The sequence below is a fragment of the Bubalus bubalis genome, chromosome 5 (genome assembly GCF_019923935.1).
Source record: "Bubalus bubalis isolate 160015118507 breed Murrah chromosome 5, NDDB_SH_1, whole genome shotgun sequence".
NCBI lineage: Eukaryota > Metazoa > Chordata > Mammalia > Artiodactyla > Bovidae > Bubalus > Bubalus bubalis.
The window spans coordinates 12,998,069-13,016,367 of record NC_059161.1 but is presented as its reverse complement, the minus strand read 5'-3'; the positions used below and the strand labels follow the sequence as shown (position 1 = coordinate 13,016,367).

Here is an 18,299-nt window from a genome sequence, read left to right as displayed (position 1 = left end):
ATGAGTGTGTCGATATGGATGAATCTCACAAATTTAATGGTGAGCAGAGTAAGCCAGACTGATATGTACAGGAGTACATACTGTTCTTGATTCTATTTATATAAGGATAAAAATAAAAGTAAAAATATTCTCTAGTGACAATGTAATGGTCACCCTTCTGGAGGAGGTGGGGAAGGCTTTTGGAGTGCTGATATTGTTCTGTATCTTGATCCGGGTGGTGGTATCATGGATGAATTCATTTTATGAAAATTCAGCAAACTGTATGGTTAAAATAATCTATTAACAATTTTTCTGCATCTATCTTATACTTCAATAAAAATATTACATTAAGAAAGGAACTGAACTGTTACTGAAATTCATATGTTTATAGTGGAGCTAACCATCACTTTCCCAGGGTTTATGTTAGTAAATGAGCCGGCTTGGTGCAGGGAGCGCTGAAGAAGCCTGAGCCCCAAATTGATGCATTCAAACTGTGGTGTTGGAGAAGACTCTTGAGAGTCCCTTGGACAGCAAGGAGATCAAACCAGTCAGTCCTAAAGGAAATCAACCCTGGATATCCATTGAAAGGATTGTTGCTGAAGCTCCAATACTTTGGCCATCTGATGTGAAGAGCTGACTCTTTGGAAAAGATCCTGGTGTTGGGAAAGATTGAGGGCAGAAGGAGAGGGGGTCCGCAGAGGATGAGAAGGTTAGATAGCATCACCAACTCAATGGACATTAATTTGAACAACCTCTGGGAGGTAGTGAAGTACAGAGGAGCCTGTACTCCTTTGTGTGTGTACAGAGAGTACCACTCCTCTGGTGTGGCGCAGTCCATGGGGTTGCAAAGAGTCAGACGTGACTTAGCAATTGAACAACAAAAAGTGTGGAAATAGTGAAAAGGTTGGCATCATAAAACATTGATGTTTTTAAACCTTTAAGTTTAAAAGCTTCAAGTTCTCCATCTAATTATTATTCCTAAATCATAAATATTTAAAGGAGTGACCCCGTTGGAAAATAGTATTCAGAGGCATTTTTCAACAAATTACCATTTAATTTTTGGTCTTACTATGGCATTCATACTTTGGTGGCAACTGAAACAGAACACCTGAATATTAGTCCATCACCTTAAATAGATTGCCAGCTCACACATCCTCATGTACTTTATTCTTGTATTTGTTTTCATTTGGTCACTTGAAAATGTATTTAATGGCTAGAGAGAAACAGACATGAATTAATTTATTGTGCTTAATATAGTCTACAGGCAGAATAACTCCATGACGAAGTCTGGTGAGCTTGTTGACTTCTCAATGCCAAAATGTTCCTACTTTTCTGTGGGTATTAATAAACCATTGTTCTTTATTTGATTGTCATGTGTGTGCTATCTGCTCAGTTATGTTCGACTCTTTGCAACCCCATAGACTATTGCCCACCAGGCTCCTCTGTCCATGGAATTCTCCAGACAAGAATACTGGAATGGGTTGCCATTTCCTTCTCCAGGGGATCTTCCTGACCCAGGAGCCAAACCCGGGTCTCCTGCATTGCAGGTGGACTCTTTACTATCTGAGCCACCAGGGAAGCCAGTGATATATGATTGTCATAATGTACTTTAAACCCCACTTTTCAAACTTGTGTGCCTAAGTATCATCTGATAAAGTTGTTAAAATGCAGATTTCCAGGTCTGTGCTGAAGACTGAAAATGCAAGGTGTCTGCATTTTAACACTCTAGGTGATTCTGTGGAGATACTTTAGTGGACTGTGTTTTGGGAAACACTACTTTAAGCTCATTGTCAGTGGATTGCAGCTATTCAGAATGGGATTTTTTTTTTTTTTTTTAATTTATCTGGCTGCCTTGGGTCTTAGATGTAGCACTTGGCCCTTTTGCTGCATCATGCAGGATCTTTCGTTGTGGGGCACAGACTCTCAGATGTGGCATGTAGGCTCCAATTGCAGTTCATGGGCTTAGTTGCTCAGAGGCATGTAGGATCTTAGTTCCTTGGCCAGATATCCAACCTGAGTCCTCTGCATTGAAAAGTGAATTCTTAACCATTGGACCACCAGGGAAGTCCCCAGAATGGGATATTTTACTGTAGATTTGGTGGGGGGACTTTTCCTTTGTTTTTTGTTTGTTTGTTTGTTTGCTGCATATATCACATGAATTGTAACATTATGGGGCATCTTTGGGCTTCACCAGTAGCTCAGCAGTAAAGAATCCACCTACAATGCAGGAGACTCTGGACACTCAGGTTTGATCCCTAGATCAGGAAGATTCCCTGGAAGAGGGCATGGCAGTCAAATCCAGTATTCTTGCCTGGGAAATCCCATGGACAGGGGAGCCTGGTGGACTACAGTCCATGGGATTGCAAAGAGTAGGACATGACTGAAGCAACTAAGCACAGCATGAGTCATCTTTATTTGAAGCAAAGGGTTTAAGGTGCTACTGAGCAAAGTGGATATGAGAAAGCAAATGGAGCATATTTAAAATCAAACTAGGAGTTTGGAAGCTGCCACCAGCTTCTGTGATGAGTCATAATATATGACTCAGACAAAGCTGAAATGACAGATGGCCTTGTTATGACTTTAGGCGGGCACTCCTTCAACTACTGAAGTTTATGAGAAGTTTTACAACCCGGGAATTCTGAAGTTATTTCTGATGCGTGTAGTTTCATGTCATCTTTATGGGAGCAAAAAAGATCTGTATCTCACACCCCCAACATGTTTGTTAGTCACGATTCAAACAAAAGGATATCATGTAAGAAAGTCTGTGCCCACACATTGCATCTTTACCACCCCTTTCATTGGAGCTAATCAAGGTGAAGCTGAATCAGTGGCTCAACACCCTGTTAATCCGATAGGCATTAATTCACAAAGGCATGAAATAAAGTTTTTTTTTCATGTGTTTGACTTTTTCTCCCCTTAATGCATTTCTAGGAATTACTCTAAAGTATGGGCTACGTTTTGCTGTCAAAAATGGACTGATGTCCCCTTTCAAAGCTTCCTGCCAATGAAGATTATAGATTATGTTTTTTTTTTAAAGTGAGCTGAGATATGTAATTCTCTTAATCCAATTTTAAAATAGCTTCTTAAAACTTCCTTTCATCCTGTGTTGTCCACCCCTGCTACAGCTGTTTCTTGACTTGCAGAGATAAGCAGTGGTGCAGATTGCAGTATCACGGTTTGCAGCTGTTAGTGGTTTTCCACTGTCTAGCAACCTTTGATGTCTCCTCTTTGATGTGTCTTATTAATGAAGCAAAACTAGAAAAACCACCAGTCTTGACAAAAACTTTTAGAGTATTGACTGTATTCAAAAGTAAAAATAAGAATCTACAATGACAGCTTTGCACCAGATTTCAATTTTTTCTTTTTTAAAAAATGTCTGTTGGACTTCCCTGGTTGTCCAGTGGTTAAAGCTGCAGCGCCAGGGCAAGAGGCATGGGTCACTTCTGGACTGGGGAACTAAATTCCTCACACCATGTGGCATGGCCAAAAGATTAAAAAAAAAAAAATCTGCCGCTGTTCTGACATATAAACACAGGGCTGGCATCATGTTGTATGGTATTTCTTAATTATTTTGCAAGAGTTAGAATCTGGAAAAGCATATGACCCAATGAGAGTCCAAAATGAGAAGATGATAATATCGCTAGTTGATTCATGCCACTTCAATTTGCTGCTTCCTGCCCCTATCTAGTTCCTCACAAAGAACTTCACTTTCTACTTTCTCTTTCTTATTTGACTGGAGAAAACCTGTCCCTTCTCTTTTTCAAAGATTCAAATAAAGATCAAACCTCATAAGGCCATTTCCCCACCTACGATTTAACATTATGTACGTGTAACCACCTGGGTGACTGAGTTACTAGTCACTAGGTTAGTGTATCTGCTTGTCTTCCTTGCCTCTAAAATTAGGCTCTTAGCATCTGACTCACTTCCACGTTTCAAATCTGCGCCTTCATGTTTGACTCCCTCAAACTGCTTCTTGAAGTGCAGTCCCTGGCGTTCAGTAGGCACCCAAATATTTGTTGAATGAGTGAATGATGTTTACCATGCTTACTTCCCCTTCCTGGCATACTTTTTGCTTTCCAAGATTGCTTTTGCTTGGTTTTTTGTTTTCCAATATTTTCTTGTTGTTGTTAAGTCTCTAAGTTGGGTCTGAGTCTTTATGACCCCAGGGACTGTAGCCCGCCAGACTCCTCTGTCCATGAGATTTACCAGGCAAGAATACTGGAGTGGGTTGCCATTTTCTTCTTCATTTCTAATATTTTGGGGCGGGTTGAGGGGGAAAGAGCATTAGTCCCACAAAAAACTAAATTTACGGGATGAGGAAGGGCTACGTTTTTGTACATTTAATGTGAAGTGGCATTGCATATTCTCTTTAAGAGTATGTATTTACTTCTACTCAGAAAAGGAAAGGTATTTTTCTTTATAATCTTCCACCTCATGCTATTCTAATAATTTTATTTAGTTATTTTTGGCTGCTCTGGGTCTTCTTTGCTGCATGTGGGCTTTCTCTAGTTGTGGCCAGTAGGAACTACTGTCTAATGGCAGTGCATGGAATTCCCATTGCAGATGGTTCTTTTGTTGTGGAGCACAGGCTCTAGGATCAGGGGCTTCGATAATCGTGGCTCTTGGACTCATTAGTTGTGACACCTGGGCTCTAGAACACAGGCCCAGTAGTTGTGGTTCATGGGCTTATTTGCCCCACAGCATGTGGAATCTTCACAGACCAGTGATCAAACCTGTATTCGCTGCATTGGTAGGTGGATTTTCAACCACTGGACCACTAAGGAAGTCCTCTACTTGCTATTCTAAATATGTAGTTTTATTTGTGGTTTGCAGCCCTGAGCACTGGTAACATGGCAGAAGCATGGTTAAGGAAAAGGAACAGTCATCTCTTGGTTGAGGAGTGAGTTGAATCCCCTTGTAGCATGTCCTTCTCTTGTTTGGCCCATTTTCTCTTGCCATCCTTCCTGCCTAGTCTTCTGTTAGTCTTCTAATTTGTCTACCATTGACCTGTCGAGAGAGAAAAGCATCAAGTTAGAAATTGCTATATATAAATGTTCTAAACCAATACATTGTGTACCTTACACAGTGTTACATATCAATCATATCTCAATATGAAGAAATACATAAATTCAATGAAAATAACTAGCTATTTCCTTCTGTATAAAAGAAAGATATCAAAAGTGTGAACAGACACGACCTCCTCAGATCAACTGAGTAATTGTTTAAAAATGCAGATCCCCACTCTCTCTATAGATCTGATTGTGGGTCTTATGGAATGAGGGTCAAAGTTTTGTGTATTTAATCAAAACCCTAGGCATTTATCTTATACTCTCAGTCTAAGACTCAGCTGCCCTTGACTAATGATGCATAAATTTCAAGTGGAAAAATTAACTAAATGAGAATCTCAAATGCTTATTCTTCTTTTGTAGATCTTCTAACTTAACAGTTAAAACAAAAAGCCCACTTAAAAAGTCTGATAACCACAGAGAAGAACTGTGATGGGCATCAATTACATTATTTGACCATAACTATTATAAAAGGACAAAGTATATTTTAAAAAATTATTCAAAAAATTATTCTTTGAAAGCCAGTCATTTAAGAACTATTGTTTTTGCTTTTCCTTTGTTTTCAATGTTTGCATCTTTTTTTGTGTGAACTTTTGCACTTCTCTCTCTTTCTTTCCACCCTTACCCTCTCTGTTTCCACTCTCCCTCTCTTCCCTTCCTCCTGTCTCCCTTCTTCTTCTCCAAAACTCCTTTCCAGCTCCTCTTTCCTTGGCAAGCCACCCATTGTGATCACATCTTTAGCACTTAGGAGCATGATGTCAATGAGAGAATGACCGTTGCAGTCGCATCTTGCTCTGATACTTACTAGCTGTGTGATATTAACACTTCTCATTTCTTGTTGCCTCAACACTGAAAGTACTTTATAGTGCTGTTTTGTGAGATTAGAATGAGACTCCCGCGTGTGAAGTGCTCAGCAGAAATCCTGTCAGTCATCACTTGATGGCTGGTTTTCGTGGTTTTGAGTTATAACGGCCACACAGGAAAGGATGTGTTAAAGAGAAAAGTTGAGTCCTTAAGTTAGAGGACCTTAAATATTGTGATAGTTGTTAGATTCTGGAGATGTTGTTCACAGTCTTGTAGGAAAAGTGCAGCAGTGTAAGATGAGGATTCAGAGGAGCCACTAAAGAGAGAACGATCAATATTTCCACACACAGGGTCAATTGCCTTGCTATTAAATATATATAGAGAGAGGGAGGAAATTGAAACAGTTCATTGCACTTATTTCTCTCAGTTTAAAATGGTACTCATATCATGTCCTGACTCAGTGGGTCTTTGCATGCAACTGAAAAAGCTGTCACTTCCTTGATATACTCACTTCCATCTGATTGAGTACCCCCATAATAAATACAGAAATATGTATTGACTACTATTGTAAATGCCTCCTGTTAGAGTTTTTCAGTATACAACTTGTACAACCATCCAAGGCAGCTTTATAACCTTAAACAGTATTTATGTCACACTGGCTTCATTATTTGGTTTGGCAAATAACGTAGTTGGGTAATTTTTCTAATACAAACAATCATGATGATCCTGAGCTCATAATCTTGTCACCATTGTAGTCCTGGGGTAGAGGTTATGTTGTGGTTAGCTAAATGAGATTGTTATCATTGTCTGTAGTTGGACTGAGATGTTGATTGCGGTGACCATGACCTCTAGGCAGTCCGAGGAATTCTGAATAGGTCACCTAATAAATGATTCCCTCTCAAAGGACTGTTAAGAAGTACAGGGGCATAATATTTAGAAAGCATATAACTTACAACGTTCTTCCATTATATATTATTTGGTCTCAGACATTTCAAATATGTAATTGTAGATTCATTGAAAATAACCTAACACATGTCAATAAAAACAAATCAGAATTTAATCACATTTTTGCTTCCTTCTCACTTGTGTTTAATGTCTACAGTTGACACTCCAGACCCTTATGTGGAACTTTTCATCTCTTCAACCCCCGACAGCAGGAAGAGAACAAGACACTTCAATAATGACATAAACCCTGTGTGGAATGAGACCTTTGAATTTATTTTGGATCCTAATCAGGAAAATGTTTTGGAGGTAAGTGAGTCATTGGGGGATAGTGGGTCAGTGGGGGTCAAGTGAGTCATTGAGGGGGGGGCGGTTATCTTCAAGTTGAGCTTGAAAGCATCAAATTTTTCCTCTCACTGCCTTCATCCTTCTCGGTTATACAGCTGTGCAGTATATGGTAGATGAGCTTCTAGCTGCTACACATCAAGCTATGTGAGCGTCCAAATGCAGAAGTTAGGTGGGGCTAGAGTCTTTAATCGGAGAAGGCAATGGCACCCCACTCCAGTACTCTTGCCTGGAGGATCCCATGGATGGAGGAGCCTGGTAGGCTGTAGTCCATGGGGTCGCTGAGAGTCGGACACGACTGAGCGACTTCCTTTTCACTTTTCACTTTCATGCATTGGAGAAGGAGATGGCAACCCACTCCAGTGTTCTTGCCTGGAGAATCCGAGGGACGGGGGAGCCTGGTGGGCTTTCGTCTATGGGGTTGCACAGACTCGGACATGACTGGGGCGACTTAGCAGCAGCAGCAGCAGAGTCTTTAATCCTCACCATGTACTTTGCTACAGTCCATGGGGTCACAGGAGTCAGACGTGATTTACTGACTAAACCATGCCAATCAATTGCACTTTGGAGAAAACATTCTTTCTGTTTTAAAAGGGAGGATAGGAGTACAAAAGATAAAATATTGCCAATTGATTAGGACGTCAAAATAAGTTAACTTTATTAGCTTAAATTTGAAATACTTAGCTTTAAAATAAGTTCACATAGATCTTTTTCAACCGTTGCATGAGTTTTCTACATTAACTTCTTTCTCATATTCCAAAATAGCATTTCCTCTGAGAGGGGAGAAATTTCATTTTTCGAAATGTGATAATGAACAGGTCAATCACAAAAGTGAAAACATGAATGATTATGTTAGAAACTCAGAAAAGACAAAGTATTATTACTAGTAGAATATTTAGGATTTCAAATGACTATTAAATATTACTTGAAATTTTTCATTTTTTTAAAGTGTGGTGGAGATTTTAGATATAATTTCCAAAGATCCCGGAAAAATTTGATACCTGTGCTCTATTTTTAACTCTCTACAGATCACTTTAATGGACGCCAATTATGTTATGGATGAAACTCTTGGGACGACAACGTTTCCCATATCTTCTATGAAAGTGGGAGAGAAGAAACAGGTTCCTTTTATTTTCAATCAAGTAAGCAACACAACAGAATTATTTTTCAACCTTATATCAGATAAAGTCTAGTTAATCTGGAAAGTTGGAGTTTAATGTTTGGAAATCCTTCCCTTCCTTCCTTTCTTTTTTCTTAGGTGTGCTGCATTTCTGAGATTTCAATAATTTTTTTAAGAATAATAAAACTCTAGAACAATTATTTACACTGAGCAAACATTAGATTCTTTTTACAGGAAACTAGCATTTTACAATGAGAAATGTAAGCAACTGGTAGACCAGGATTCAGAAAATGTCAGTGCATTAATTTATTCTTGTTGGGTACAGCTCAGTGTTTTTGTCTCTTCAAATGATTTTCCAAATCTCTCTCCTCTCACCTAAATGTACATATCTCTTAATCTTACCTCCTTTCCTAACAGTTACCATCCTGAATTATCTTTTTCTTCATGAACCTCCATGATAATGACATGTTGTTCATTGGGACTGAATCTTTTAACTTCTTCAAACTAACATCCTGTAGGCCAGGAATTTAGAATAGTGGTCATGCATGCCTAAGAACTGACTTAAGCCCTGAGGACTACCTGATCAGTTCTTGTAGTCAGAGGAACCCTGGTGCCTTATGAACGCTGCACACACTCCCCACTGATTCCTTTAGCTGCTCCAGGAAGCATGTCTTCTATATGTTTTCTGTCCAGTGCCAAGAGATACACTGGTCACATTTTAAAGTTATTTCATTCATTCCTCTTTCAAGTGTTTACTGGAGTCTACCCATCATTGTATTGTGTTCAAGGCATCTAAAGAAGAATAAGATATAGGAAGCTTTTCCCTCAATTATCTTCATCTGGGGCAGAGGTGAGGTAGAGGTTGGGAAAGCAAATGGGTATAGGGAGATATATGGGATGAAAAGAAACCACCACACAGCAAGATTAAGTATCAGTGAGGTATATACAGAATGCAGTGGGAAGACAGAATAAAGAGTGTGTTATGAGAGGAGGCCAGGTGTGGATCCGTATCAGTGGGTGATTTTGAGCAGGTCCAACAGTGAACATAGCTGTTAACACTTTGTCATTTGAAGCCAGATTGTTTGGTGTTTAAATCCCACCTTTGTTTCTTACCACCTGTTTCATCCTGGCAAAATCACTTAGCTTCTCTGAATCTCGATTTACTCACCTGTGAAGTGGAGATCCCTCAAGGAGGAAATGGCAACCCACTCCAGTATTCTTGCCTGGAAAATTCGATGCTCAGAGAAGCATGGTGGGCTACAGTCCATGGGGTCTCAAGAGTTGGACATGACTGAGTGACTGAGCACGCAAAGTGGAGATAATATCTCATAGGAGAATCGCTATGATTAAATGAGTTAATTCTATTTATATATATCTATATAATTTATATATAATATAGTAAATATATTGTAATGCATATTACATTTAAATATACTCTGATATAATTATTCAGTTCAGTTCAGTTCAGTCGCTCAGTCGTGTCCGACTCTTTGCGAGCCCATGAATCACAGCAAGCCAGGCCTCCCTGTCCATCACCAACTCCTGGAGTTCACTCAAACTCATGTCCATCGAATCAAAGATGCCATCCAGCCATCTCATCCTCTGTTGTCCCCTTCTCCTCCTGCCCCCAATATCTCCCAGCATCAGACTCTTTTCCAATAAGTCAACTCTTCGCATGAGGTGGCCAAAGTATTGGAGTTTCAGCTTCAGCATCAGTCCTTCTAATGAACACCCAGGACTGATCTCCTTTAGAATGGACTGGTTGGATCTCCTTGCAGTCCAAGGGACTCTCAAGAGTCTTCTCCAACACCACAGTTCAAAAGCATCAATTCTTCCGTGCTCAGCTTTCTTCACAGTCCAACTCTCACATCCATACATGACTACTGGAAAGACCATAGCCTTGACTAGATGGACCTTAGTTGGCAAAGTAATGTCTCTGCTTTTAAATATGCTATCCAGGTTGGTCATAACTTTCCTTCCAAGGAGTAAGCATCTTTTAATTGGCTGCAATCACCATCTGCAGTGATTTTGGATCCCCGAAAAATAAAGTTTGACTCTGTTTCCCCTCTTTCCCCATCTATTTGCCATGAAGTGATGGGACCAGATGCCATGATCTTAGTTTTCTGAATGTTGAGCTTTGAGCCAACTTTTTTACTCTCCTCCTTCACTTTCATCAAGAGGCTTCTTAGTTCCTCTTCAGTTTCTGCCATAAGGATTGTGTCGTCTGCATATCTGAGGTTATTGAGATTTCTCCTGGAAATCTTGATTCCAGCTTGTGCTTCTTCCAGCCCAGCATTTCTCATGATGTACTCTGCATATAAGTTAAATAAGCAGGGTGACAATATACAGCCTTGACATACTCCTTTTCCTATTTGGAACCAGTCTGTTGTTCCATCTCCAGTTCTAACTCTTGCTTCCTGACCTGCATACGGGTTTCTCAAGAGACAGGTCAGATGGTCTGGTATTCCCATCTCTTTCAGAATTTTCCACAGTTTATTGTGATCCACACAGTCAAAGGCTTTGGCATAGTCAATAAAACAGAAATAGATATTTTTCTGGAACTCTCTTGCTTTTTCGATGATCCAGCGGATGTTGGCAATTTGATCTCTGGTTCCTCTGCCTTTTCTAAAACCAGCTTGAACATCTGGAAGTTCACTCTTCACATATTGCTGAAGCCTGGCTTGGAGAATTTTGAGCATTACTTATATTTATATAATTTTATATGAAATATGATTATATATTAGTTTATGCATTAAGTATATAGCATTACATTTAAAATGTGCTCAGTCATGTCCAACTCTTTGAGGCCCCATGGACTGTAGCCCGCCAGGCTCCTTTGCCCATGGAATTTTACAGGCAAGAATACTGGAGTGAGGTGCCATTTCCTACTCCAAGGGATCTGCCCAACCCAGGGATCGAACCCACATATAAAATATATATGAATAATTGATTATAGAAATATATATAATACTCACATAGATTAGCCATCCATACATATAGTATTTAGTGCCTCATACATGTGTGTGTGCCTATTAAGCAGTATATAAATGTTTGTAAAGAGCTGAATTTCAGTAGGCAGAGAAGCAGTTATGAGCATTCTAGTTCCTAGTAGAAACTGCAAAGGCATGGAGTCTTGAAAAAAGAAAGCAAGCTGAGGCATGACAAGTTACACAGCTTGGCAAGTACATGCTGGTAGGCACTGGGTAGAGAGTTAGAGGTAGTTAAAGGCTAACATTACCTGGGCATGTTACTAAGGTCAGTTCTCAACAGACCCTTGTTGAGGGCTTTGTAAGCACGATGGGCCTTTCCAAAATGGAACGTTTTTTTCTGCTCTTCAGTCTATGACTCAAAGATTGATTTTAAGAGAGGAAATTGTAGGAAAACATGCATTACCTCTCCTGTCATTTCCTATGCTCAGGTGTGTGGCTGCCGGGCTCTGAAAAAGACTTTCTGCATTCCTGAATTTTGAGTAGCTTATATAATTATTTTCTTTAACGTGCTTGAAAAAACAGTTGGCCAAGCAACTTTTTTTTCATTACACCATTCTCAAGAGTCCTTTGTAGTTTCAATCTGAATGAGAGTTCTTTTTTTTAATTAATTAATTTATTTCTTAAAATTTATTTCTTTATTTTTGGCAGCACTGGGTCTCCGTTGTTGCCAGCTAGCGTTTCTCTAGTTGCAGCGAGCAGGGGCTAGTCTCTAATTCTGATGTGCAGGCTTCTCATTGTCGGGGCTTCTCTTGTTGCTGAGCGCGGGCTCTAGGAGTGTGGGCTCTATGGCATGGCCTCAGTAGCTGTGGCTCATAGGCTTAGTTGCTCTGAGGCATATGGAATCTTCCCAGTCCAGGGCTGGAGCCTGCACCTGCTGCATTGGAAGCACTGAGTCTCAACCACTGGACCACCAGGGAAAGTCCCTCCATTAACTTATTTCTAGATACTTTTTAATTCATGAATTTCTATGCACTAGAAAGAATGTCATTTATCATTTGACTGTTTTTACCCAGAAGTTTCCAATGCTTCCCATTTACAGATATGGAGAATGATAATGTAATAATTAAAATCTAATGATAATGCAATAATGATATCTAATGGAAATGATAAAGTAATAATTAAAAAAATCTTTTTTAGGCATCTTTGAAGTATTTACGCAGCCATAGCTTATTTTTTAATATGAGAATCTGAGTCTTTACAGTGTACCTAAACTTTGTTTAATATCAGGAAAGCTATCAAAAATTTCATTTTCAAGGAACTAATAGTCTGTTTGGAGAAGGAGTAAACATTCATGGTAGGCTGATAAGTAATAGAATAAGCAGTCTCATGACACATCTATTCACTGATTGATTTGTTCAACACTGATTGTGTTCCAGGGAATATTCCAGGTGATGGGCAGACAGCAGAAGACATGGTGAATGATGGTTCCCAGGGAGCTTGCATGTTGAAGGGAAAAGTAAATAGGCACCAGCAAGCAAAAGGATAATCAACATGACATCAGCCAGTGATAAATACTCTGGGGAAAATAAAATAGAGGGGTGTGATAGAGAACAGTTGGTGGGCAGTGGAGTTTATATAGCCAAAAAAGGCCTTTCACAGGTATTATTGTTTTCTTTAAATTTTCTTATCAAAATTTCCAAGCATATGCAACGTTGAAATATTTTTACATTGAATAGCCATATAAATGCTACCTAGATTCTACAATTAACATTTTATGCTATTTGCTTTTCACATATTTTTCTATCTGGTCCATCCATCAAACCATCTTGATACATACTTATGTATGTGTGTATATATATATATATATTGTGGCCATAATAAGGCTTGTGAGATCTTAGTTGCCTGACTGGGGATCAAATCCAGCCTCTCAGCATTGAAACTATGGTGTCCTAACCACTGAGAATCCAGGAAAGTCTCCATCATGATACATTTGAAAACAAACTGCAGGTCAAGAGGGATGGGACATATGTATACCTATTGCTGATTCGTGTTGATGTTTGGCAGAAACCAACACAGTTCTGTAAAGCAATTATCCTTCAATTAAAAAATAAATAAATTTCTAATTAAAAAATAAAACAGACTGCAGACAACAGCCTGTTTCATCCCTAAGCACACTTCAGCACATCAGTAACTAGAGTTCAGGATTTATGAATTGTAATTGCAAGTACCAAATAAATCATGTAGACAGTGTAGACAATGAGAATTATACGGAGGAATTATTCATCCATTTATACATTTTGCAAATAACAATGGAGCACCTACTGTGTGAACAGTCTTTAGGCACTACTTGTTCAGCAATACACAAACATACAGGAATCCTTCCCCTCCTGGAACTCATATTCTATTGGATTGGCCAAAAAGTTTGTTTAGGTTACTCCCATAACAGCATACAGAAAACCTGAATGAACTTTTTGCCTAACCCAATACCTAGTAAGATAAATAAGTAAAGGATACCTATGTTGGACAGAGAGCTAAATAAATCAAGGAAGGAGGAGAGGAAGTAGGCATATGTCTGTGAAGAGGGTTGCAAATGCAGTTCCAAAAATGTGACTAAGAACAGCATCTGTGATGCTATCTGAAGGCAGAAGGCGCTTTTGAGTGGGAAGGTCTTGAAGCAGAAGTTGGCCTGACTTGTTGAGAACAGCGAGAGGGAGAGCGTGGCTGGAGCACAAAGAGTCACAGGGAGGGTGGCCGGCTGGAAATGAGGATGGGCCTGTGGTCACAGTGGACCCTTGTGGGTCAGTGGTGGGGGCTTGCTCTTAAGGGCAGGATGCAGTTGGGTCACTGAAAGGTCAGAAGTCCATTCTGGTGGAGAGAAGAGCCCTGAGCCCTTGCTCACAGTTCCAGGACTAAAAAGGACAAGCATGTTCAGGAAATGGCGTCTAGACGAGTGCCGGTGGGAGTGTGGGGGTGGGCAGAGCATTCATGTGTAAAGGAAAAATAGGTACGTGGAGATCAAGCCTTAGCAGGGCTCAAATTCGAGATGCTGAAATTCGAGTATCATCTTACTGATATCAGTGAGTCATGGAAGGTTTTTGACCAGGTCATGGGGGAATTTAGAACAAACAGGATTTGGCTTTTCCTCAGAAGTATTACTAAGTCAAAAGTTGGTACGTAGAGATATAGAATGTTTGATATTGAAAACAGAAGGTTGATATAGCTTTAACAGACTAGCTCTGTTGAAAGTGGCAGGTATAGATATGAGGAATACAGGGTGACATGAGCAAACAATACGTGTGGCATTAGCTTTAATGTGTCAGGAAAAGGAGAATGAAATGATTGCTCAGTGACAGTGAGAATCAACTGAAGTTGGAAAGCAGGAAGTTTTTCAGCTTTTCCTGAGACTATGATTTATCATTCAATTCAATTTTAGAATGCTCTTTCTCTTTCGCTCTCTTTTTTTTTTTTTTGAGGAGAAAACTAATTTGAACCCCACAGTTTTGTTTCCCAGCTAACGTTCATAAAATCTGGGTTAGGCTGTGCTTGTTGGAATCATAAGTTTGGAGAGAGTCAGAGTTGTCTTGCGAGCGAGACTGGTGAGACGTGCAGCTTTTCAGACCCTAGGCTTAGAGTCAGACAGACAGCTGTCTGGGTTGGAATCATGATTTGGCTCCTTATTCACTGTGTGATGTCGGATGAATTTTTTTTTTTTCTTTTAGCCGTGCATTTCTATTTGTGAAGCAGAGTTATATGTAGTACCTACCTCTAAAGGTTGTGGTTATGGTTAAATGAGTTAATAGATGGAAAGTTTTAGAGCAGTGCCTGGCTCACTAAGCACCAAATAAATATTAAATATTCTCATTATAATTATACTGGCTGGATTGAAGTATGAACCTGACTTAACTATTAACACTTGCTGATTTGAACTTACTGACCGAAATGAACTTCTTTATATACAGGTAGAGACTGTACCTGATTTAGTGATCATTGTTTCAACCCAGTTCAGAATCAAAAATGCTCTAATCACCCATTCAGTTCAGTTCAGTTCAGTCGCTCAGTCGTGTCCGACTCTTTGCGACCCCATGAATCACAGCACGCCAGGCCTCCCTGTCCATCACATCTCCCGGAGTTAACTCAGACTCACGTCCATCGAGTCGGTGATGCCATCCAGCCATCTCACCCTCTGTCGTCCCCTTTCCCTCCTGCCCCCAATCCCTCCCAGCATCAGAGTCTTTTCCAATGAGTCAACTCTTCACATGACGTGGCCAAAGTACTGGAGTTTCAGCTTTAGCATCATTCCTTCCAAAGAAATCCCAGGGCTGATCTCCTTCAGAATGGGTTGTATATCAAGTGTGACGTTTGTTGCAGTATCTCATTTTTAAGTGGAAAGATACGGTTTCTTCTGAATTTAATGTTTTGTGTAAGCAAAATCACCCACTTCAATAAAATCATGAACATGCTAAGGTTTTGAAGTTAGATGGGTAAAAATTACACTTTTTTTTTATTCTCTAGATGAATCTTTATCTTGGCCAATACTCTGAGGAAGGTAGTCTTGGATTTCCCACTGTATGGTGTTTCAATTGGACATATTTATTTAGAAGTTAGTGTTATTGTTTTAAAATAGCCATATCTCATGTTTTCTGTGGTATCTTAACTTTGACTGAATGTTTTCTTTGGTTATTGTGCATTCCTGATTGTGACTTGAAAATGAATGAGAGAGTCCTATAGAAAAGATAGTGGCAAAATTAAGAAAAGGTAGTTTTGATGGTGAGTTAGTATCAGAATGATTGCATTGGAAAACTATGTATTGATGTGTGAAGGCAAAGACTACGATTTAGCACAGTGAATGAGACAGAGCAGACTTTGGAGGGAAAGCAAGAGATATATATAATTTTGTGAGAAATTTGGGAGATCTTCAGCTAAGATGTGAATGCCATTGTATTAACACAGGGCAGAGTTCAGACATAGGTCAAACAATTCCTGACTTTATGAGAGAATGCATTTGTATTTTGGCGTACTAGCAATGAAAACTTAAGTGAATCTATTTTGATACTTCTACAATTTATAACTTTTAAACTTCGAGGCACCTGAGCATGCCCTTGCATCCTTGGGATCCTCTTCTGGACCGAAGCTCCATCAAGGACTAGAACACTTTCAGTATGTTTAATGTTACTTATCTGACCTGACAGGCATCAGATACTTTCATTTTTGAATGAATGGATAAATAAATGTGGGAAATACAGGAAACCTGGAAAGTGCTCAGATGAGCATAATGAATGTAAATGAAGTTTAAAAAAGAGAAAAACTTAAGAGCATGAGAGATTCCCATTTGAAAAAGAGGTAGTATTTTGGTTTCATAGTAGTGCTATAAGAAGTCTGATTTATTGTATGATAGCTAATGGTTACACAGTTCTTTCTGAATTTCCAATCTCCATGTTAAAAAAAATGGACTTTATGGAAAAAGAGACTGTTGTCAAATGTAAACAGGAAAACTCTGTGATAAAGTGAAACATGGCTACAGAAATAATAGTGTATTTTTTTTGTCTTTCAAATCTTTTAAGACTGCCTGGGATATTTTGGGAGGTACAACTGCCCTGAATTCTTGGGTGATAGATTATATGATTCCTGGTAGTGAATGCAAATTTAATTTTATTAAGAAGCTGTATTTGTTAGCAAGACTTACTGTGGTGATCCTATGGCAATATATACAGACACCAAATAATTGTTATATACCTGACACTAAGATAATGGTATATGGAATTACATCTCAATTAAAAAATGTTAGTTTGCAGTGATATCAAAAAATCATATGTAATGTGGAGATTCCTTAAAAAACTGGAAATAGACATGCCTTATGATCCAGCAATCCCACTGCTGGGCATACACACTGAGAAAACCAGAAGGGAAAGAGACACGAGTACCCCAATGTTCATCGCAGCACTGTTTATAATAGCCAGGACATGGAAGCAACCTAGATGTCCATCAGCAGATGAATGGATAAGAAAGCTGTGGTACATATACACAATGGAGTATTATTCAGCCATTAAAAGAATACATTTGAATCAGTTCTAATGAGGTGGATGAAACTGGAGCCTATTATACAGAGTGAAGTAAGCCAGAAAGAAAAACACCAATACAGTATACTAACGCATATATATGGAATTTAGAAAGATGGTAACAATAACCCTGTGTACAAGACAGCAAAAGAGACACTGATGTATAGAACAGTCTTATGGACTCTGTGGGAGAGGGAGAGGGTGGGAAGATTTGGGAGAATGGCATTGAAACATGTAAATATCATGTATGAAATGAGTTGCCAGTCCAGGCTCGATGCACGATACTGGATGCTTGGGGCTGGTGCACTGGGACGACCCAGAGGGATGGAATGGGGAGGGAGGAGGGGGGAGGGTTCAGGATGGGGAACACATGTATACCTGTGGCGGATTCATTTTGATATTTGGCAAATCTAATACAGTTATGTAAAGTTTAAAAATAAAATAAAATAAAAAAAAAAAAAAAATCATATGTATTTTAAAAAGATGATTTTTAGCAGCGTATCATTCAATTTTAAACATGCAAAATTTATTTAGATGTGACTTGTATTGGTGAGATTATAATTTCCCCTCTGTACCTGGATTGCCTACTTTTTTACATCCACATCTGATTCCTTCTTCATAGGATGAAGTTACAGTTTATGTAAACATGATTCTTTGTAAAAATGACCCTTATTTGTTGATATAATTTTTTTTTTGTTATCTTGCATAGGTCAGGTAAATACAGATAAAGTAGAAAATATCATGTAATTCTCCTGAAAGATGTAATGATTATTGAGTCAATACGGTAATAAGCTGCTCTTTGTTTCTAACAAGGTGGGGAATGGGTAAATTGACTTAGGAAGGATCAGAATTCAAAATCAGTTTTATTGAAAGTAAAGTTTGTAAATACTGGAGTGTTATAGTAAGTGATAGTATGGCATATTTGAAGAGCTCTTTACTAATACAATAGATTTTCAAGTTAAAACTTATTTGACTGTGTGCATCTTTTGGAAATAATTCTAACGGACTTTCTTAATGCTGGGCACTATGCTGATTTTATTTGCTTTATTATTTCAAA

At 38.9% G+C, this 18,299-nt stretch overlaps 1 protein-coding gene across 3 annotated transcripts in view; it reads left to right on the top strand.

The window, feature by feature from the left end:
* PLA2G4A (phospholipase A2 group IVA) overlaps positions 1–18,299 on the top strand; it is a 173,750-nt gene that overhangs the window by 67,949 nt on the left and 87,502 nt on the right. For all 3 annotated transcript variants that reach the window (XM_025285465.3, XM_044942712.2, XM_044942711.2), the window contains 2 exons: positions 6,952–7,100; positions 8,165–8,278. In XM_025285465.3, the coding sequence (XP_025141250.1) occupies positions 6,952–7,100; positions 8,165–8,278 (263 nt within the window). The remainder of the gene's footprint in view (positions 1–6,951; positions 7,101–8,164; positions 8,279–18,299) is intronic.